Genomic DNA, 21676 nt, shown 5'->3' on the forward strand with positions numbered 1-21676 from the left:
ACCCGCCTCTCCCTCGTGTCCTCCACTCTCCCCGGGCACAGACACGGGCCCCCACGTCAGCACACTCGGGCCCGGGCTCCCGGGCGGACACCTGGGCCCGCGGGAAGCCCAGCATCGGGCCCCAGCCGTCCCCGGGGAGCTGCGCAGGGAGCTGAACGCCCCACGGCCTCAAGGTGGCTACGGTACGGCCCTCCGCGGGCCCCTGTACGCCTCATGACCCCTGGCCCGGGCGTAGGCCGGGGACCGCCTCCCAGGGGCCAAAGGGGCCTCGGCAGCTCGAGGACAACGGCCCGCGAGGCGGGGCACCCGGGGGTCACCTGGGGCTCGGGGGCGGGGGCAAGCGTCCGTGCAGTGCGTGCAGCTGGGCGGCAGCACAGGTGGGGTCCTGCGCCTCCTCATCCCTCCTCATCCTCTTCCGGGCCCGCGAGCCCCGTGCCGCCGGGTCCCTCTCCAGCCCTGGAACAGAGAGGTGTTGTTCCCCACCACCCTTCCCACGACCCCGGACAGACCCCTGGGGCCACCACGCCCCCGTCTCACGGTGACAACACGCTAGTGAGCGCACGTGTTAGTGCCAAACCCTCCAACTGCCAAACCCTCGGCCACGTTCCACAGAGAGCCTGGTCTGCCACCAGCAGGATGAGGCCACCGCGCTGGGGTCTCCCGACACCTCAACGGGATGCGGGCAGAAGAGAGGCTAGGCTGCCAGGCCACCGACCTCTGCGGGCCGGCGTCCATCCCCAAGTCCCCCAAGTCCCCAGGGCAGGGTGAGAGATTCCTCAACGCTACCGGGCCCTGCCCTGACCCCTGCTGACTCTCTCCGCTGGGTGCGGAGGCCACCCTTCCCAGTCGCCCAGTCGCCGTGCGGGCCGGCGCCCCAGGGCGCACGGGAGGCGCGGGGCGGAGTGTGGATTCGGACACCAGGGGCGCTCCACCCCAAGCACATCGCACCCCCCCCAACTCGCTGTGGGAGCCAGGGGCCTGGACTGAGCACTCTCCCCACCGAGGGGCTGAGGGCCCGCGGGCCGAGCATGGCTCACACCGTGAGGACCGTGAGCTGCCAGGAAAGGAAGGAAACGAGCTGAGTGGTGTGTCCCAGGCAGAGGACGAGAGGTCGAGCAGGCTGCACAGTCCTCCGGGGCCGAGGAGCTCGGGACTTGGAGGGGCACACATGAGCAGCGGGCACCCCCAGGCGGCACGCGGGCATGAAGCCGGGGTGGCGGGGGGTGGGGGTGGGGGCTCTCCCAGGTGGGGAGAGCAGACGCACAGACACCGGCACCCTCGCTCCTGGACCCAGGAGGACGGAAAGACAACTGGAGGGTGAGAGACCCGAGAAGGAGGCAGCGCTATTTCGCTGGAAAACGTGGGGAAGATCGGAAGGGCCTGCCGGGTGTCAGGAAGGAGAGAGTGGGGGAAACCCAGGTGCTAGAGTTACAGGGGCTGCAGGAGACCCACAAAGCTTCTGAGCAGAAGAGGCGGGTGCTCGGAAAGACCTACGCGAAGACCCACGCTCCCTGTGACGTGACAGTGAGCGGGCAGGGGCGAGGCCTCAGGAGACTGAAGGAAAAGCCAATCACACTCCCAGCGTTTTCTCCTATTAGCTTTTGCAGCCAGCCTGAGGGGCAGCCTCCCACCAAGACCCCTTGGCAGGGTGGGGGTGGGGGTGGGGGGCGCACACAGGAAGGTCTGCCTTGAAAACACTCTGGAAGCAGCAGCCAATTGGCCGGGGGGGGGGGGGGGGGGGGGAGGGAGGGGAGGGAGCTCTGGGCTGGGCCGGCTGGCAGGGCGGGGGGGGGGGGGGGGGGGGGGGGGGCGGGGGGGATGTGACTGGCTCTGTAAAAGTCAGGGGACCACGGAGCGGGCCAGCAGACCAAAGCCCAGGACAGACGTTCGAGCGTGGTGACGAGGGCAGTGCATGGGACAGAGGATGAATCTTTCAAAACGGCCCTCAGAAAAATTAACATTCTTACCATTTCACTAACATTTAACGAATACCTCCAAAACCAGAAGACACGTCATCCTACCGCATAAAAGGCGAAGAAAGAAGACAACAGAAACTGGGGACCAAGGCCCGGCACAGGCAGCAAAGTACTAACAACTCGCTAAACGGATCACCATCAGCCTAGAGGCAGACCGATCGGCCTTAAAACACGGAGCGACCTGCTGTCTACACCAGACCCACCTAAAACCACTGGTCAGCAGAAAGCGGGAACGAGGACGTGAGGGAGGATTCACTCTGCAGGCGCCAAGGAGCGCGGACTGCTGACAGGCGGCATTGGGGGCTTCGCGGACCCTCGCGGGGCAGACCAAAAGGGCCCACGCGACGGGCCGGCGGGACGCTGTATCCCAGGGGCCCTTCCGGGTACACGGGCCCCGGACAGGAGCAGCGTCCCCAGACCACGTCCCGGGGCCACAGAGCGGTCAGAGGGTGCACAGCAACGGGCAGTGGAGACCCCAGACGTCAGAAACGGACACAGACACGACGTATTCAGCGCACACGCGTGCCCACTTCCCGAGCGCGCAGACCGGTGGTGTAGACAGTCCCACCGAACAATCCACTCCGCACCGCCCCCTCCCCCACGGACTCACGACTGCCGACTCCGCCCAGCCACTCTGCTAGGGAGCCAGGGCCCCCGGGGAGGGCGCCAGGAAGGGCCTCGCTGCACCACCGGCACCACCAGGAGGGGCCGCGCCCGCCTCAGGTGGCCTCGGGCTCTCTGCGGCAGGATCGGACGGACTCGGCCCAGAGGCGGCTGCCCGCCCTCTGCAGCTTGGTGGGCGGCGGCAGACGGCTTTGGCCGTCGCACGGCTGGTTTCTCGGGGGCCCCCGGAGGCCGCAGGCCCTTCGCGGGAAACATCTGCCCGCGCCCGCTCCAGAAGACCAGCGAGCCCGCCCGCTGCCCTTTCTCAGGCTCCCGTGGCTGAGAGCAAAGGACAGAGCCGTTCAGGCGTGCTGGGTCCCCAGGAGTCAGGCCGCCCAAGCAGGCTCCATCATCACCACGACACCCTAGCTCCAGCTCCCCAAAGCCCCCCAGTGCCCCCACTCGGGACGTGGATGAGGTGGATCGCTAACCGCCACAGGGCCCGTCGCGGTGGCCCGGCGAGCGTGCCCGTGACACACGCGCACGCCTGGTGCAGGGGGGTGGCGGTGGGCAAGACCGGTAAGTGGGCACTGTGGCATTTAGATGGATACAATCACAGCCCAAGGATCGATACGAGAATTCCTAAGAGTTACAAGAATGAAATATATTTTTCATTGATTTGTTGTTTTAAACCATTAAAAAGATGGGTAAGCGTGTTAAGGCAGAGTAAATACTCAGGGCACGAAAAAAACCACTACCACTTTCACGTCGTTGTAGAAAATCAATCTTGCTGACACACTTTCAAAGGAAAACCCCAAAAAGCAGACGGCATTCCTCGGGCCCGGGAGCGCGCATCTGCCGGGAGAGCGAGGCCGCGGCCGCCCCGCCTCGCCAGCTGCGCCCGCCCGGCCCAGAGTACGGGAGCGGGAGCGTGGCTCCGAGGTACTCCCACGGTCGCCTTGAGGAAGCGTCAGAAAGACGCCCAAATCCCCGTTTTTGTTTAAATTGACCAAGTGGCACCCGTTTGCCTGGAGCCCGAAGGCAGACAGGGCGGGAGAGATGAATCGATAGCAGGAAATGGAGAGGCTGCGGCTTCGCGCGGAGTTAGGCCGCCGAGCTTGACACTATTGATTCTACCTGGTTCAGCTGGCCTTGTAATTAAAATGTAAATTTGAGAAAGAGATTACGTCCTGACAGAAACGGTAGGATTAAGGGGAAGATAAAAGCCCCTTGGTGAAAATTCAGAGAAAGGAATGAGAAAGAAAGAGCGCCAGCGTCCTCAGCCGTGTGGATTTAGACGGCTCTACTGCAGGGCTCACCTGCGTTTAATTGAAAAAACAGCGACGGAATATAAAGCAGCGTTATGAACTGCCGCGCCCTGGCACACTTGTGTTTGGAAACCCCCAGGGCCCTGGAGACCCGCAAGGGCTGCCGTGCGGGTGAGGGTGGGGTCGCCCGGGCGCACAGCCGTCTCGGCAGCCGATCCCGGGTCACGAGCGCCCCCGCCTCCCCCAACCCCAAGCTCACTGGGACCCTCACCGCCCCTGGGACCCTGTGACCACCCCCCCCCCCCCCCCCCCACAGCTGGGCTGTACGGGGCTGGCCTCGTCCCCTGCTCCATCGCCGGCCAGGCCCTCGACAGCCCACCTGTCCGGGAAGGGACTCAGTTTAGCAAACACAGACGGACGGACAGCACCTGGCCGTGACCCGCGTCGGCCATTAGCATTCCCTTCCGGGTCACAGACAGCATGTCGTGAGCCTTCCACAGAAAAGGGGTGAGCCAGTGGCGGCAAGACCGGCGGGGTCTCTCCCAACACGGGCCCCGCGGGCCTCACGAGGAAGCGGGTGTCAGGTGCAGGTGACAGGAGGCGGCATTCTGCTAACCTGCTCCTGCAGGGCAAACGCTCCGGGGCTCAGCGGAGGGACGGGGCACCCTGTAGGCCTGTGGGTTTTTCTGGGCCAGAAATACCTCAGTGGGAACAGCTGATCTGTCTTGCCGGGGCCTTGGCCGGGGAGACGAGCGGTTAGAACCCCTGGAGTGCGCTCGCCCTCTGTGGTCACCTGGGGAACCCGGGAGCAGGACTCAGCTGGGCTCGGTACTCAACGGCTCTTGCCGGTGGGCCCGGGGCTTTCTTGTCACACAGCAGCAGGGCAGGATCCCATCGAGTGTCCTGTGAGCGGCACCGTGACGCCCAGTCCCCCTCTGCCACTCTTGATTAGCAGGATTCCAGGGAGGCTCACCACCCGGCCAGTGGGAGTGGCGGGAGCTCCCCCACCCCCGCCGGAGGCTGGCAAGGCCAGACCACGTGCCAGCCCCTCGGTGGTAAGGCAGATCCACGGGCCACGGTTGTGGTCATTGCTCTCCTCACGACCGGCCACCAAGCACAAGCCACAGGCCAGAGGGAAGCTCTCCCTCCTGCGGGAAGGGCTCAGGGCCCTCAAAGCGAGACTGCAGGGGGCCCAGGACAAGCGGCTGTGGCAGTAAGAGCTCAGCGGAGGACGAGCCGAGGGTCAGCGTGGGCTCCCAGGCCCCAGAGGCAGGGCCAAGGGGCTCGCGGCCCAACCACTGCCGGGCACCCTGCCCAGGCAAGGGAAGCAAGAACAGGGTGGCGGGCACGCCCCAGGAGGCGTTCGGGCACGGGCTGCAGAGGCCCAGAGGAGTGACCGGACTGGGGGGGGGGGGGGGCGTTTCCCGGGGGTCCCGTCCCCACCGCCCACCGTCCCAGCCTGGGCACAAGCGGCCTCAAGTGCGGCCGGGCCTCTGCTGGGCTCTGGCCTGGCCACGGGGGAGGCCTTTGGCCACGGGGAGTCCCCACTCCGGTGGGAGGACAGCAGAACCCAGGGACGGCAGAAGAACACACAAGACCAAAGGGCAGGAGGGCCGCCCAGTGGTCGGGCGGGGGGGGGCCCCAAAAAGCCACGAACGGAAGGTCAGCACGGCCAGAGCAGAGGGCGGGACGCACGTGCAGGCCGGCGCCTGGGGAGAGGTCACCTGGCCGGCAGACGGCAGGCGTCGGGTCTGGCTGTGCTGCTCGGGTCGTGAGGCCCCTAACGGGCCACAGCACCACCCCTGAGCAGCTGCCAACCACCCACATTCTTCACACACCTGCGCTTTGCCTCACAGCCTCGGGCAGACATCCACCTGTTTTGCCCCCAAAACCACGGATCCGGTTATTTGGCTCCTCTGGACGCGAGGGGTCGGCCCCGTGCGCCCACACCCCTGCTCCCGAGGGCCACCACCCTGGGCCACTGGCAAGGAAACCATAGGGTGACACTGCCCGGGAGCAACCTTGCCCTGCCCCACGGCAAACAGGCGTCCTGGGCCTGACGTGCCGCCACCGTCCGCGGCTCCACAGTCAGGACGGAGGGAAGGGCGCTCCGCCACGCGGGGGCCGGGGACCAGGGAGGAGGCAGCAGTCTCTGTCGCCCGGTGCCCCTGCCCCAAGCGGGAATCGAGCCCCTGGACGTGGGAGCCGCCCCCCCCCCCCCCCCCCCGGATTCGTGTGTCCCCAGCAGGGCTGCCCCTCGTGCGGAGCCGGCCTGACCATGCCCCCAGAAGGGGCGGTGGCGCCTGCCCTACTCGGGGACGGCAGGAGCCCAGCACGGGGCCGGCCCGGGAGAGGGGCCCTGGGCACGAGGGGGAAGATGGCATGATTTTCGGTGACAGATGTGCAGCGTCACCAGGCAGGGCGCACACCAGGGCTGGCTCCCCTGCTCAGGGGGCCCCGGACCCCAGACGAGAGGTCACGCCCGAGGGCCAGCACCCTCGGTTCCCGCCACCCCGCCGCCGGCTGCACTCACCACACTCGGGCTGCAGGTGCTCGGGGACGCAAGCCTCGTAGCCCTCCTTCTCTGGGACCTCTATGAAGTCGTCGTCCTCGTCCTCGTCCCCGACCGCTGGGCCCGTCTGTGGAAACACACCTGTGTGTGAGAACAGCCCAGAGGCCCAGAGGCTACCGATCCTGCCGGGGGAGACCTCGCTCCGGGCTGGGTTTCGGCGACGGGCTCGAGGCAGCCCCAAACACCAAAGATGGTCTCCAGGCCCTGCCCCTCAGCTCAGGCCAGCCCCGTGGCTCCTCCACTGGCCAGCCACCTGGGGTCCACATCCAGCCACACGTAAACCTGCCCCACTACCTCGTTCCCTTTGAAACTCATGCAAGAAACCCGGCTTCAGGGTCTCACGGAGCAGACGTGCTCCCAGGGCCCCGTGAGACACGTCTCCCCCAGCGAGAGGCAAGATGCCCCCGGTTCCGGGCCGAGCTGAGGGTGGCGTCCAGCTGAAGCCAGGCCCCCCGGGCACAGTGGTGTGCCTGTGCTGCTGGAATAACCTGCCCTTAAGAGTCACTCGTGACCGGGGCGCCTGGGTGGTGCAGTCGGTTAAGCGTCCGACTTCAGCCAGGTCACGATCTCGCGGTCCGTGAGTTCGAGCCCCGCGTCGGGCTCTGGGCTGATGGCTCAGAGCCTGGAGCCTGTTTCCGATTCTGTGTCTCCCTCTCTCTCTGCCCCTCCCTCGTTCATGCTCTGTCTCTCTCTGTCCCAAAAAAAATAAATAAACGTTGAGAAAAAAAAAAAAAAAAAAAAAGAGTCACTCGTGACAGAGCCACCGAAGAGCCCGTTCCCTTTGGGCGGGGCCACCTGCTCCTTAGCCCGCCCGGAGGGCCTGCTTCGCTCCTGGGGCACCGGGACCCTCTGCAGCACCCAGTCTGTGGCACAGCAGGGGCGGGGGCTGCCGCACACCCAGGAATCGGGCTTCTGAGGCTGGTCCTGTGCAGCCCCCTCCTCGCCCCCCTTCTCAGTGACCCCTGTGGCCCTAGGGCAGGACGCGAGGGAGAGGATCCCAGCAGGATCCCAGCAGGAGCCCGGCCTACTCCACACCACAGCCGCAGCCGATTTCAGACCAAGTGGAGGAGACTTCCAGAACGGAGGCCCCCGTCGCGCGAATGCCGACTGCCAGGCCTCTGAAGGTACAAAGCAGCAGCCTTGGAAGAATGGCCCTGTGACACACGCCTGCACCGCCAAAACCTCTCTCAATAGCACACCTCAGAGGCACAGCGCAGGCCTGAGCAGGGGGACGGAGAGCCTGAGTGACCCAGGGGACAGGAGGCCGCGGGCTGGCCCCACACCAGGCCCGGCCAAGTCACAGACGCCGGCAGCGCCCGCCCGCCTGCACAGCTGGGCCTGGTGGCGGCCCCGGCAGCGACCCGGGGACCCGGTCGTACCTGCGGGCCCGGGACGCCCATGCAGGAGCCACCGCCCGCCCGGAGAGGCATAATCAGATGCAAATGCACTTTGTTTAGGTACAACCCACGGCTGTGCATCTGGGAAGCACGGGAGACATTAATCACTGGAAACTGTAATTTTTGTTATCAGTCTAACACTGATCAAAAGGGAAGCCTGTCTCCACCACTGACCTGTGAAACGTCCCAATTATGCTCTTTGGAAATGACAGGGGCACTTAACTCCCGAGCTGGGCAAATGACGACGATCAATCACGTTTGAATAACAATGAGCCGCGGACCTGAAAATTATTTTTGTATAGAATCTACCCAGGAATTTATGAAAGGTGGAAAGCAGCCCAAGGTTTTAGGGCATTACGGTTCTCGGCTAGTGCAGCGCGTATCAAACACTAAACAGAATTTATGTGTTTTAATTTTCTAAAAGGTAGATGTGCACTGGGTGCTACAATGCATAACATATAGTGCTGGGTTTTAAATACGGGGTCATTTTCATAAAATATTATGCTTATTGTTCACACCCTTGAATTTCACCAGGGACTTTTATTAAATTTTCATTTCTTAAAAAATATTCGGCTGCTTAGCTAACTGTTAGGAATTATGCCCTCTTTCTCCCCAACTAAAATTGTTTATTCCTGTGAAAAAACACGGAGCCCTGAGCTGCTCTTTGTTCTTAAATTAGCACTGATCAGGCCGCACCAGGCAGCACACACACCACCTCCAGAACGCCGCCCCCTGGGTCTGTGCAGCCAGGTCCCCCGGAAGAACACGGCTGACTCGACCGCAGGGTGCTCACCTCCGGTCCGCTGGTGGCCCACTCAAACCACAGCGACGCAGTCAGACACGGACTTTGCCGCCAATATCGAAGCCACGCTTGAAAGCTTCCACTTTCTTTTGGTTCGCGGTGTTCGCTCGGCTGTCTGAACCCCCCGGAGCTCAGAGTGACCCTGGATGTCGGGCCCTGAGCACATCAGCAAAGGGCAGTGACATCTGGTGTCCAGAGGTGGAGGGGGCGCCACGTCCAGAACAGTCACTGCTGCTGTGGCACCTGTGTGACCTGCCCAGGCGCCTCACACAAACGCCTGTTCAGAGAGCAGGAGCACCGCCACCAGGCAGGCCAGAAAGCCCTCTCCATGAGACGTTGGTGAAGCAGCATGGATTGGGGAAACTGAGGCCGGCAGGAAGGAGCCCATGGGAGCCAGTCCCGGGGCAGGACTTCCCCTCAAAGTCAAAGGTCACAGGCTGGTAAGAAACCAGCACTGGATGAGGCAAGGGGAGGCACTGGGGGCAGGAGGCAGAGGAGGGGCGCCCGCTGGGATCGTCCTGTAAGGAGGCATCCAGTTGAAAGTGGGTGGTCCTCAAAACCGAGTGGGCTCATAAGCTGTTCTGTGTTTGCCAGAAGCTGAGTTTCCCTGTCGCAATAAACCCCACGAACACTCTCGAGAAACCAGCCCCCGCGTCCCCCCCACCTTCCCTAACGGAGAGCCCCTGGGCAGGTGGACAGAGCCCTGTGGCCCCTGGGACGCCCCCCCGCACCGCGTCACCCTTTTGGGAGAGGCCAGACCTGAGGGACGAGGGATGGGGGACAGACACCTCCCGGGCACAGCCTGTCCGCAGCCACGGGGAGGCGCAGAGGAGGGCCTCGGGCCTTTCGCGGGTCTTATACAAATGGATTCGCACCCACGGTTAAAAGGATTTAGAAAAATGAGCCTCTGGGATCGTAATTAAACAAGCAATAAAACGGCTAAAATATACAACGCAATCAGCTTACAGCAGTGGGGGTATCGGGGTTACTGATTATTTGAGGAGGAACAGAACGAGCGACCTGGCTCTGGGAGCGGATCTGCCCGCCAAACGCGCGCCCGAGATGCAGCTGGGACCGTTAAATAAATTTTGTACGATCTAATTAACTTGGTGCGCAATCTCAATTACTTTTCACCCAAGAAATCACTTTTGTTCAGTTTTATGTGTGTCTGTTTCCCTTTTTAAAAAAAAAAATGATGTAAGGCCTCGTCAGACAAGTGAGCTCCAACCTGCATTTGTCTTTCGGCGGCTTGATGGCCATGCATTTAAAACCCCATTCTATCTTATAAACTAAAAATTAAACGTGCTCAGCTGTGATGGCCGTCATCGCATCTGCTATTTATATGCTAATGCCCTCCCTGGAAGGCCGTGCAAATTGCCCAGCCAGGCCAATATCTCATGCACATCTCCAGCTGCTGGGGACGCACGCTCACAGGGCAGAGGACAGCAGGGCGTGGGACTGGCCAGGGCAAGAGTGAGGACACAGGGACCCTCGGCGACACCACTCGGGCCGCAGAGCGCACGGTCCCCGCTCAGCGAGAGCAGAGCTGGTGAAGTGCGTCACCGGGTTCTAGGACGGCCCCGGCCCCCCTCCCCACCCCCCCCCCCCCCCCCCCCCCCCCCCCGGCTGGTCTGATCCAGCCCTGCGTCCGGCCTGCTGGCAGTGCAAGAAACCGCGCCGTGGGTCCACAGGACACGGGCAGGCCCGCTGCCAGGGTGAGGCTGGGGCGTGAGGCCCTGCAGGGTCACCAGGAGACTCGGATGGGTAACTCGGGTCTGTGCCATGGTCCACGTGGGCATCCTCCCCTCGGCCGCCACGCTGGGGCTCGCTGCTGGACTCAGCAGGCCGCGAGATGCGCTCCCCTGGGCTACCTGACAGCGCATCTGGCGGAGGGCGCAGCTTGCTGTTAGACCGGGCAGTTCCCACCGCCCGAAGGAGCCGTGTCCACACAGGAAGAGGAAAACCTTCAGGGCGCGCCCTCCTCCCTCAGCCCAAACTTCGCAGGCACAACGGCAGGCGGCCGGCACCCTCAAAGGCCGAGGCTCACGCAACTCCCCCCAGACTCCGTCTTCTCATCTGTGAAATGGGGCGGTACCATCATCTGCCTCAGAGCATGCTCAGGGACTCAAGGGCTGGTACCTGAAGGTGTTCCGGAGGAAGGGGTGTGCGGTGTAGACACACAGGAGAGGCCAGGCACCGCGGGGCTGGGCCCCAGGGCCCCCAGGAGACGGCTGGCCCTGAGCAGGGGGCGCTTGAGCGGGAGCTCCAGTCCTCATGAGAAAGGCAAGAGGCGTCCAGACCCCTCCCCCGGCCTCCAGCCCCTCGCTGCGGTGGCTCGGCCTTCAGCGTGATGGAGGGGACCGCGTCACCAGGAAGGCTGTTTACTGGCCCTGCCGAGCACAAGGTCCCCACCGCCGGCTGATTTAGTTTCCCTGCCGCCCTGGGGTGCCTGACTCGTTCAACATTTCATTCCCTGGGTTCCCTGCTCTGTCCTTTTCACCTACAGGAAGCCAGCACTCACATGCCTCCAGCAGCAGAGAAAACCTGTCCGACACCAGAGCAGCAGGAGCCCCAGGCCGAGGGGCCTCCTCCCTCAGACAGGTCTGCTGGGGATGCTGGCACAGAGCCACGGGGCTCCATCTGCTTTTAGAACGAGTGACGATGCGCCCGCCGCTCAGACCATGTGGCTGCCACTGGTGAGCGGTGAGAAAACATAACCCAGGCATTCTTAAAAACCATACCGCGGATAGTCTGTATAAACGGATGCTTGAAATTCATTTTTTCAGACATACCGGTTGGTGGGAAATTAATATTTTGTTAATTACACAACAGAATAATTGGTGATCTTGGCCACATAATTAAACCGCAGGCAATTTAAAAGTTTATAAAGGATTTTTATCAGTTTAACAAATGTAGCAGCCACGGATTATTACACCTCTCCTACGACAGCAGAGCCGGAGACTAAATCTACCCGACGACGCTCCACATTGATCCGTTCAGGATTTATCCCCGGCCTGCTTCCCGCAGGACGGAGATACGCTCTATAGAACAAACACTTACACGTATTAAAGGTGGAACTACGTCAAAAGGAAAACAGTCTGTAGAACCAACAGCAACACAAAAAACAACCCGAGGATGGCTTCTGACACGCAGAACCCCCGCCGGGCTTCCCGGTCGGGCTTCCGCAGTCACACGCTCCTGGCCGGCTCGCTCGCTCTCTCTCTCTCTCTCTCTCTCTCTCTCTCTCTCTCTCTAGCGTCCGTTCTGGCCTCCCACACATTGGTCGTTAGTTCTGAGACACTCGGATCCCTGTCACCGAATCGGCGTCCCCGGCTCGGCCACTGTGCAGGCGGTCGCCAGGGCGAGCCCCGGCTGAGTGGGGGACGTGGGGGACGGCCCAGGCCAGTGATTCAAAGTCTCAGACGTTTTACTTGGGACCGGGCGGAGCGCGCCCGGCTCCTAATTCCCCGGAGGCAGGCGCCGCTGCGGGAGCAGATGTGCAGATACGGCCCCGCGGCTATTCCGGGAAGCGGCGCTCACCTGAGCGGGGCGCTGCCACTCAGCCCCCCCCCCTCCCCCAGGCCCGATCGCTTCGTCTCCAGGCGCCACGGCCCACCAGCTGGCGCCAACGACCGTCTCCAAGGATTTCGGAGCGGTGCCTTTTTTAAATCAGTTCGTGGAGAAGCGTCTTCAAAGTGTCCTTTTGGCTGACAGAGGCGGTGAAGCTCCCCTGCCTCCGAAGTCACCTTCCCACACTCAGCTCCACCCTCCGGGGCCATCCTGAGCCTCGGCGCCCTGCTGTCCTCCCGCCGGAGGAACAGTGTCCTGTCTGGAGCACACCCACAGCCCCTCCTCCGGCAGGTCCCCCACCTCGCCGGCCCCCCAGCCTTCAGAACAGAAGCCGGCGCCTCTGACTGAGGGCCTCTCATCCCCCAACCTGCTGGGCCACAAGCAGCGTACCCACCCCACCAGACACTCCCTCGGATGCCTGGGGACAGTGCCCGGGATGGGGGGCTACATCAGCGAGGGTGTGAGTCCTGCCTGAGCGAGGGAACCATCGAGGCTCTGACTGTATCGCGGGTGGGGGGGGAGGGGGCAAAGCCCCAGCCCAGCACCCACAGGGCACCCAGGGCAGGGCTCCTTCCACACGGGGAGCCTGAGCCCTTCAGTCTCCACCGGCTTGTGGCCTCTGCTGGAGAAAGGACCCATCCTGGCTACTGTCCGCAGCCCGCCCTCAGATTTGAGCCCCGTGGGCCCCCAGGCCGCGGGGCTGCAGCAGCCGCGGACAGAGCAGCGGGCTTCTCCTCCCCTGGGGGCCCTAGAGCCTCGAGGCGAGGGTGGTGCCTGCCAGCTTCAGGCACCTGGGTGGCTCTGCCCACCCCGCCCGGCTCCACTGCCCCCGAGGGCGGGCGAGGGCACCTGCTACAGGGAAAGCGGGAGCCAGCCCAGCTGGGCCTCTAGCAGGAGAGAGGCGGGCCCCAGAGCACCGCGAAGGGGGCACGCGGGGAAGCCCCACGGCCCCCGCACCCATCCCTGCTCTCAGGCCAGACTGAGCTCTGGCACCGTGACCCCGGGTCACCTCACGTTCCAAAAGAAACCCCTCTGCACATGTGGGAACAAGCTGACCACATCACCTCTTTCCCGACACCAGAAAACCACCCTCTTTCGTTGCAAGAAGAGTATCTTTTTTCACAAAACTAACTTCTTACTCAGGGCACACACCCGAGCAGGGTCCTCCGTGGAATGCTGCACCCACAGAAGCCGGGCTGGGATCTCAGCGCCAGGTCAGGAACTTTCCTCACCCTCTCTTGAGGCCTTGCGGGAGAAAGGCAAGATCGCCCTCTGCCGGTCCCTGGGGGCCGCTGCGCAGTCACCCCTCTCCCGGGCCCCTCCCACACGAAGGGCGGCGGCCTGGAGGGTGTCTAGTGGCCCTGGAGGGGACAAGGTCACTAGGTGCCGAGACCGGGGGTGTCGGCCACTGTCTGTCCTAGGTCTCGGTGGCTCTGGACTTGCTGTTCCCAGCCCGGCAACGCCATTCTTCCCACCCTAGAGCTTCCTCTAGCAACAGTTGTGTCTCCCTGGAGCACAGCCCCGCCCTCCTCCCTCCGGGGTCCTGGGGTTGCAGGTGAGGCTGGTGTCCGGCTCCCAGGCTGGAGCCCAGGTTCAGGGTCCCGGCACCCGGCGGAGAAGGACACTCTGGGGCCTGCCTTCTCGGTTCTGAGATAGCGGTGCTGTGCCGGACCCACCGTGGTCTGGCTACGGCTGCCTCTCCCTGCTGGCCTGCGCCCAGTCTCTGAGGACACCCGCAGAGGACACGGCTCTCAAATCCCTCTCGGATGTTAAGTCCCAGGTCCTGGCCCAGACCCACCGGAGGGGGGCCCGGAAGTCATGGTCTTTAAGGCTCAGGGTGGCTGCATGATGCCTGCTGTCTCAGGGGCTGGCGGCCTTCACTCGGGCACCATCACCAAGTGCGGGCCTGTCCTGCTGCCTGGGGACACGGCGCTCAAGAGCACCAGCTTCCCCCGCCCAAACCACCCAGTATCTGTGAGGCGCCACGACCAGCCACACCCGGCCTCGACCACCCTCCCCAAATTAGGCACCAGCCGCACGTTCAGCCCGCCCGGCGACGGCCGGGGAGCTCCTCCGTGGGGCACTACCAGGGACACCGCCCTCTGCACAAGCCTGGAGCAAAAGTCCTGATTTTCTGTCTGCCGCAGGCATCCTAACTCTGTGTGTCCTTGGCTACGACGCAGGCAACAGGATGAGACCCCGAAGCCTGGAAGGTTGACACCAGCTCACGGGAGGCTCCGCTGGGGCGCTCGGGGAGGTTCAGGGGACAGCAGGGCTGGCCTAGGTCTCAGCTCAGCCCTTGGCCTCCTCCTCCTCTTCTTCCAGGGCCCTGGGACCTCCCTCCCGACCAGAACCTTCTGACTGTTCCCCCAGCTCACCTGCCACGCCCTCCTGCCCCAGACCCCGTCCCAGCCTCCAGCGGCCAGGGGGCCTCAGCTGCGCCCTCTGACCTTCCAAACCAAAGCTTCCGTTTCGGGAACCGAGCACCCGATGAGGCAAGAACCAGAACATCTCTGAGCCCCCAGTCATTCCCGCTCAGAAAAGCGAGCACAGGCCAAGGAGGAGGTCTCCTTGCTGTCGCCTCTGCCCCAGCCCGCGGGCGGCACTCACCTCCCCCCTGCGCCCCTCCGCAGGTTCGATGTCCAGCTCCGCAGATCTCCTCAGGGCAGTTTCCAGTTCCGCCTTCAGGTTGATGGCGGCTTCCAAGTGCCCGCCACGAGTCCCCGCACGGGTGAACAGCTGCCGACAAGGAGGCACATCACTGGGGCAGGCCAGGGCGCCCTCCCCTTCCACCCTGGGGGTCAGCCGCTGCACAACCCTGACCCTGGCCTGCACCTGAGCACGTGTGCGCGGTGGAGACGGGCCTCACCTGTACCCAGGAGCGCACGGCCGGCAGGAACTTGTTTCGGATAAGCTTGAGCGCGTCCCGGGCAGACTGGATGACGGCGTGGTTGTCCTCGTCCTCGTGCACCCTCAGGCCATCTGGATCAAAGCACACGGGGTCACCGGAGGAAGCAGGGCAGGTCACCCAGCACCACGGATGGACCACCCGCACTGCTGTGCGTCGGCCCCCAGCCACGTGTCGCCCAGGACCCCACGCCTGATGCCACAGAAAGACGTTCACTACTTTAAGATTTGGGTGGAAATCATTTCAGCCCGACCCCAACGCCCGGCCCGGTGTCCTCACAGACACACGCGCCCCAGCCGATGCGCCCGGCCCGCGGCGGCCCTGAAGCCCCTCCCCTGACAGCTCTCAGGACGGAGGCCCCAGCCTCAGCTCGGCCCCAGGGTCCTCCCTCCGTGTCCTGCCCCCTAGCCCTTCTGCGGCCGGGTACCCTCCTCGTGCTCCCCCAGGCCCGGCCAGACAGCGGGCAGCTCTTTGGGGCTGGTGGGGCTCAAGATGTCCGGGCGTGTGGGGTGTTCACACAGCATCGTGCCCTGACTGCCCTTCCTCTGTAAACACCCCCGAGGGGCTCTCAACCCACCCAACACCCCGCACAGGGGGCCAGGCCACAGCGGGTCCCGTGCAGCACACCTGCGTCATCGCCGACGTGGCGAGAAGCCGCTCTGCAAACACGTTTCCTCCAGACCAGGGCGGACAGCCACCCTCCGATCCCGACGGGCCCGGGACCAGGCCTCACAGCCTCCCGCAGGGCTCCAGGCCACTTGTGGCATCAGCCCCTCTCAAGGAGCACCCCGGGTGGGGCCGTGGGACCCAGAGCCTCAAGTCACCCGGGACCCCAACCTTGGAGGACCGGCCCTGCCACGTCCCGAGAAGTCTGAGCTCTTGCCAGCACCCCTAGGGCCCACGGCCAGCCCCCGGGAGCCGGTGGTTACCTGAGGAGAGCTCCACATCTAGCGTGTACTTGTGGGAGCCCAGTCCGTGGCGCCGCACAAACCCTTCGTCGTCACCGTCGCTGTCCTCGTGCCGGTCCTCGTCCTCCTCGTCCTCCTCCCCTGAGTCCCCTGCGGTCCAGGGAGGGGGAGACGGAGGGCGGGCACAGGCGAGCAGGCTCTTGCTGCAACAGGGCTCCTCGTCCCCAGGCCTCACGGCACCGGCCAGGCAAGGGGCGCCCCCCTCAGACGCACCGAAGGCCACGGTGGGCAAGGCGGCTCCCGGGCCCTCGGCCAAGTCCAGCGGCACCAGCAGCCTGAAGCAGCTCTCCACCTCCGTGAGGCAGCACCGGATCTCCTCAGACGTTTCTGCAAAGATGCGGGAACTGCCTGTTGGGTCGTGATGACAAGCAGCAGCACCTCCCCTCAGGCAGAGCCCAGGGTCAGAGGGAGGGCCGCCCGCCCCTCCTTCCTGCCCCGGACAGAGGCCAGCCCTGGGCGCACGGAGGCTTTGTCGTCTCTTAGAAACCACCCGACTGTGCAGCACCCCACCACCCGCCCCGGGACGTCCTCAGTAACACCCTCACGCCTGGACTTCTGGGAGGCTCACGGGCGCCCCGTGAGTACCAAGCGGGGTAGGCCACCGTGGGCGGAACTTCCGGAAGAGAGCGGCCAGCTGAGAGCCGTGGGGACGCACACCCTTCCCAGCCCTCCAGCCGGACCACACTCCAGCCAGCACCTGCCTTGGGGCCCAGAAGCGCCTCCAGCTGGGGCCTTCCTCTCGAGTTCCTCTCACCCTGGCTGCCCCTCGTGGAAAGGGCCAGCTGCTCAGAAAAGGGTCAGGTTTCAGAAGTAGGGGTGTCAGCAAGAGCTGTCCCCTGCCCCACCTACGGGACCTTATGGGGAGCATCGTTCTCAGACAACACCACCAGGGGGCGCAGGAGAGGAGGGCCCACCCGGAGCTTCCTGGGGACGGGCTGGGGGCTGCTGCCAAGGTCAGGCCAGCGGTCTACCCACCTGCAGCCCCACGGGGTGGGGAGAACTCACCCTCCATGTCCCTGACGGCCCGCTCACACCTCTCCCTGTAGATTCTGTCCAAGCGTTTCTGCTTCTCCTCCTCCCGCTTTCTTTCTGCCAGAGTCCGTGCGCTCACATCCTCAAAATCCACCTGAGGAATCAGAGGTTAGACCGGACTACACGAGACAGGTGGAAAACACAGTAAGTCAGACAGACACCCAGAAGAAGGCGTGTCGGCACCGGCACACGGCCCTCTGTGCCCCTGGGGCCCGACGGGATCAGGGCCAGCAGCACTTCCAGCGAAGCACACGCCACGTGGGAAAGCAGCATGGCCCCTGGGGCCCCGGACGAGCAGCAGCACGTTCAGGCTGCAGGGGGACTGGCCAGCGGCCCTGGCCGAGGCGGGGGCTGCCGGGGAGGAGGGCCCGGCCCGGCGGGTTTCACGCGGCCAGGACCGCCAGAGCCCACGGCAGACCCAGGCGGGACTCAAGCTCGGGGCCACAGAACAGGGCCGCGTCCGAGAAGCTGACTCCTTTCCCTCGTTTCCGCTTCCTGTGGAAGTCAGGACCGGAGGCTCCGCTCCGTCCACACGTCGCCCTCTTAGAGCTGCCGTCCCCTCCCGGGAGCCCCTCCGCCACGCCGGCCGGCAGCGAGACGCCAGGCAGGCCCGCCCCACCTGTTTGCTGTGTCTCAGGAAGTGGTAGCCCAAGGCGAGCTTCTTGTAGGCGGCGCCGTACTTCCCGTGCCATCCTTGGACAGCCCTGGCGGCCGCCTGCCTCAGCCTCTGGGCCGCCTCCCTGGGGGGCGGCAGGGGCTGCTCGTGGTCGGTGCCCAGGGTGAGCTCCAGAAACTCCTGGAAGTTGGAGACGACCAGCACCCGGAACCGATGAGACCGGGCGAAGAGCTGATCTATGACCTGGAAGGCGGAGAGGCGGACCTCGGCGTGCTCTCGGCTCAGCTGGGCCATGAGCAGGTGGTAGGCGCGGCGGAGCGGCTCCTCCGAAGACCTGGGGAGAGCAGCCGTGCTGGCCTGCCGGGCGCCCACTCCCCGGGGACGCTTCGTTCAGTGACCTGCGTGGGGACACACCCTCTCCCGACCCCCCGCCTCCGTCCACGGCAGGGCGGACGGACGCTGCCTCGGGCCTCTGCCTGTTTCTGCGGGCCCCACGAGCCAAGAACGGTTTTTACGCTATTTAACGGCTGAAACAAATCAAAAGAATGATACTTGATGACACGTGAAAATCACAAGATCCAGCGTCAGTGCCCATAAAGTTTTACTGGGACACGACCGCGGCCGCACCTTCACCTCATTCGCCGCTACCGCCCACAGCTGAGTGGTCACGGCGGCGACTTTATGGCCCGCAGAGCCTACCGTATTCACCACCTGGCCCGTTACACAAAGTCCAAGCTGACATCTCCAGGGGACACCACAGCCCCCAGCCTCCCCTGCAGGTGCAGCCACCTGACTGGAACAAAAGGGAAAGGTCACGGGGCTCCTGGGGCCCGCCCTCCTGTCGCTCTTCCCAGTTAGTTCCCCTGCAGAAAAACCCACTGCCGTTTTGGAGTTTTGTGGGACGTACAGTGAGACCTGAGCCGAAAATCTTGTCGACGTGCAAAGACTTCGCTACTAAAAGTCACTTAAACTTTCCTTTTTGTAAATACAAGATAAGGACGATCGGCGAGTTCTGACTTAAGCTCTCAACAGATCCCAACCGACAATCTTTAGAAAGCGTTCGTGCCGCACTCCCCCACCCTGGGGCCGCTGCCCCACAAAGTGACCGCCTGCCAGACCTGGACGCTGCAGGGCCCTGGGGACACAGCCTCCGGAGAGGTGATGGTGGGGGGCAGGGAAGGGCTGAGACATGCAGGTGGCGGAAGGCCTGACCGACCCAGGAGAAGCCCCACAATCCCCCAGGTGTCACAGGCTGGAGGAGCCAGCAATCGATCGGCATGACATCCTGAGCCTGAAGACATACTTGCAAATTTTCTTCAGTTCCTTCATTTTCTCAGGACTCAGTTGGGGTTCTCCTGAAGTCGTGAGCTCTTCTACCAACTTTGAAAGTGTTTGATCCATGTCTAGAAATACGTATGGGAGAGGCGAGAAATGACCCCCTAGCACTTGAAGGTTCTCTAGGTCGTTAAACGTTTACTGGGCTCCACCGGTTCCTGGGCATTCCGGGTGGGGGGCTGCAAGGCTGGGCTCCCCACGCCCTTGCCTCTGGTACATGGCCTCGATGCTGAAACATAACAATTCAAGGTGATATTCTGGACACGGCCAACGAGACCTCTTCGATGGTAAATTAGGAAAAGCGCAACAACAAAATACTAATTCTGGAGCTCTACAGTCACACAGATCAGAGCTCAGCAACGGATGCTCAGCAACACGTTAGCGACAGAACATAACCGTGCAAATAAAATTTAGATTAGCTTTTCCCAAACGTGACAGGCGTTTTTTCCCTTTCCAACTATTCACTCCCAAGCCACGAGGCAGCCTCTCGCTACAGACTTCGGTAACGAAAGACCCACTCAGGGGCCAGCCTAATGGCTAGGAGCAAGCCAGCAGAGGCGCACCTACCTAGCACTCCAACGCTAAGCACCTAGCAGGTGTGCACAAAGAAGAGGAAAGGGTGGGGGTGAGGGGAGAATGCGGGCTGGGAGGAGGAAGGCCCGGGGAAGGCAGCCACTAAGCGTGGACAGAGACTGGGGGCAGCACGGATGCCAGGCTTGCCCCAGGCTGTTTTATTCGGAGGAGGGAGGCCAGCAGGTGTACAGGGAGCCAGGAGGAGCTCTCGAAAAGTAACGTTTGTCAGGGACACTGACTCCACTCAATGCACACTTGGCAGGAGCAAGGAGCCGCTCAACTGAGCGCCCTCCCAGCACCTCCCACTGATCATGGATCCCTCCGGGGGGACTTTGCCAGTGTTTCTAAGCCCAGCGCACCACAGCCAAGGACAGAAGAGGGGGCATCCCAGAAGAGAGCAGTGTTCAGGGAGGAAGAGGGAATGTCCTGGAAGGAAAAGGAGGAGGAGAAGGAGGAGGAGGAGGAGGAGGAGGAGGAGGAGGAGGAGGAGGAGGAGGAGGAAGGAATGGAGTCCCAGGGAGGAGGAGGACCATGGGAAGGTGTTCCAGGGGAGGGGAAGAGGAGGAGGAAATGGTGTGCGGGGAGGAGGAAGGCATGGCATCCCCATCCGGACGAGGAAGAGGAGGGAAGGGTGTCCGTGGAGAAGGAAGGGGAAGAGGAGGGATTGGTGTGCGGGGAGGAGAAAAGGGCGACCCTGGGAGGGAGGAAGAGAAGAGGACGGTGTGCGGGGAGGAGGGAATGGTGTCCCCGGGAGGAGGAGGGAGGGGAGAGGAGGAGGAGATGGCATCATGAGGACGGGTTGGGAAGGGCGTCCCAGAGAGGAAGGAGAGAAAGAGGAAAGGACGGTGTCCCAGGGAGAAAGCGGGCGGGGCGGGGAGGCGGGGGAGGACGCAGACGGGGAGGCCGGAGGAAGTCCAGGGGAGGAGGGAGAGGGAAGGGCGTCCCAGGGAGGAAGAAGAGAAAGAGAGGACGGTGTCCCAGGAAGAAAGCAGGGGGACGGAGAGTCCCGGGGTGGAAGGGCATGTCCCGGGGAGAAGGAGGGAAAACGCCCGGCGGGGCGTGGAGGTTTGTGGCGGGGGGGAAATGGGCCTGCCCTCCGAACCCCGGCTGGGCCGCAGCCCCTTGCCTGCCGGCATTGCGACGACCGCGACACGTACCGCGAAACCAGGCCGCTCGCCTCGCTCCTCCCTTTCCGGCGGAGAACCCGCCCCTGTCACGTTCCGCAGATCACCACAGTCATTGGCTCGCCCTGGCACAGGCAGCGCGGGGACGAAGGTCAGCGCCGCGACGACCGCACCTACAGCGCAAGCGGACCAGTCACCTTAGCCCGCCCCTTCCGGCGACGGCCCAACCCGCCTCCTGTCACGTGCCCCCGAGCTCGGCAGCCAATGGCTCTCCCTGACCCTGGAGGCGCGAGCGCCAGGGAGGGGCCGAGGCCTGCGCGGTGACGCAGGCGCGCTCCCGGCAGGTCCGGACTGCTTGGGAGAGAGAGAAAAAGGAAGCGGGCGGGCGCAGCAGGTCCTTAAAGGGGCCGTGGGCCCGGCTGCCAGGGCGACGCGGAGCGGGCCCGAGGGGTCCGAGCTCGGTCTCCATGCCGCGGTAGCCTAGGGGTTTGCGATCCCCAGTCCTTGCCATCGCGACGGGATGGCCCGGGTGGGAGCCGGTGCACGTTTCTACTGGGGGCGCCGGAGACTACCCTCCCCCCGCCCCCGCTTCCCACGTGCTACCCAGAGGGGTCGAGGGGCGGGGGGGTCCCCCGGGGCCGGGGTCCGGCCGGGGCTTTTCCTGGTGCTGAGGTGGGGGGTCGGCGGCGTGGAAAGGGGCGGTCCCCGGAGGAGCGTGTGCAGCCGCGGGAGGGGCGACACGACCCGGCCCCGGGAACCTGCCGGCGCGCCGGGCCTTAGTCCCCCGCCCTGTGGTCGGACGCCGCGCAGGTGCCCGCACCCCTAGTGGAGGCGCTGGCCTGGGCCCCTGCCGGGCTCCGTCCTTCCCCAGGACACCCCTCGCCCCTGTCCCTGAGCAGTGCAGGCTGCGGCTGGCCTCGCCGGGGCCCCTC

At 64.1% G+C, this 21676-nt stretch overlaps 1 protein-coding gene across 5 annotated transcripts; it reads right to left on the minus strand.

The window, feature by feature from the left end:
- Positions 1-6: 6 nt before the first annotated feature.
- On the minus strand, positions 7-20869 carry UVSSA (UV stimulated scaffold protein A). Of its 5 annotated transcripts, none has more exons than XM_030314389.1 (10): positions 20778-20869; positions 19016-19115; positions 17716-18046; positions 17070-17190; positions 16026-16391; positions 15058-15170; positions 14799-14927; positions 6381-6486; positions 4549-4640; positions 319-456 (listed from the first exon to the last, which is right to left on the minus strand). In XM_030314389.1, the coding sequence occupies exons 2-10, from the start codon at positions 19111-19113 to the stop codon at positions 406-408; spliced, it is 1407 nt and encodes a 468-aa protein (XP_030170249.1). In that variant the 5' UTR covers positions 19114-19115; positions 20778-20869; the 3' UTR covers positions 319-405. The 5 variants fall into 5 exon arrangements, with proteins under 5 accessions (XP_030170247.1, XP_030170248.1, XP_030170252.1 ...); XM_030314391.1 differs by lacking the exon at positions 319-456 and adding an exon at positions 4145-4469; XM_030314387.1 differs by lacking the exon at positions 4549-4640 and having other exon boundaries at positions 7-456.
- Positions 20870-21676: the final 807 nt, after the last annotated feature.

The sequence above is a fragment of the Lynx canadensis genome, chromosome B1, assembly GCF_007474595.2.
Source record: "Lynx canadensis isolate LIC74 chromosome B1, mLynCan4.pri.v2, whole genome shotgun sequence".
NCBI lineage: Eukaryota > Metazoa > Chordata > Mammalia > Carnivora > Felidae > Lynx > Lynx canadensis.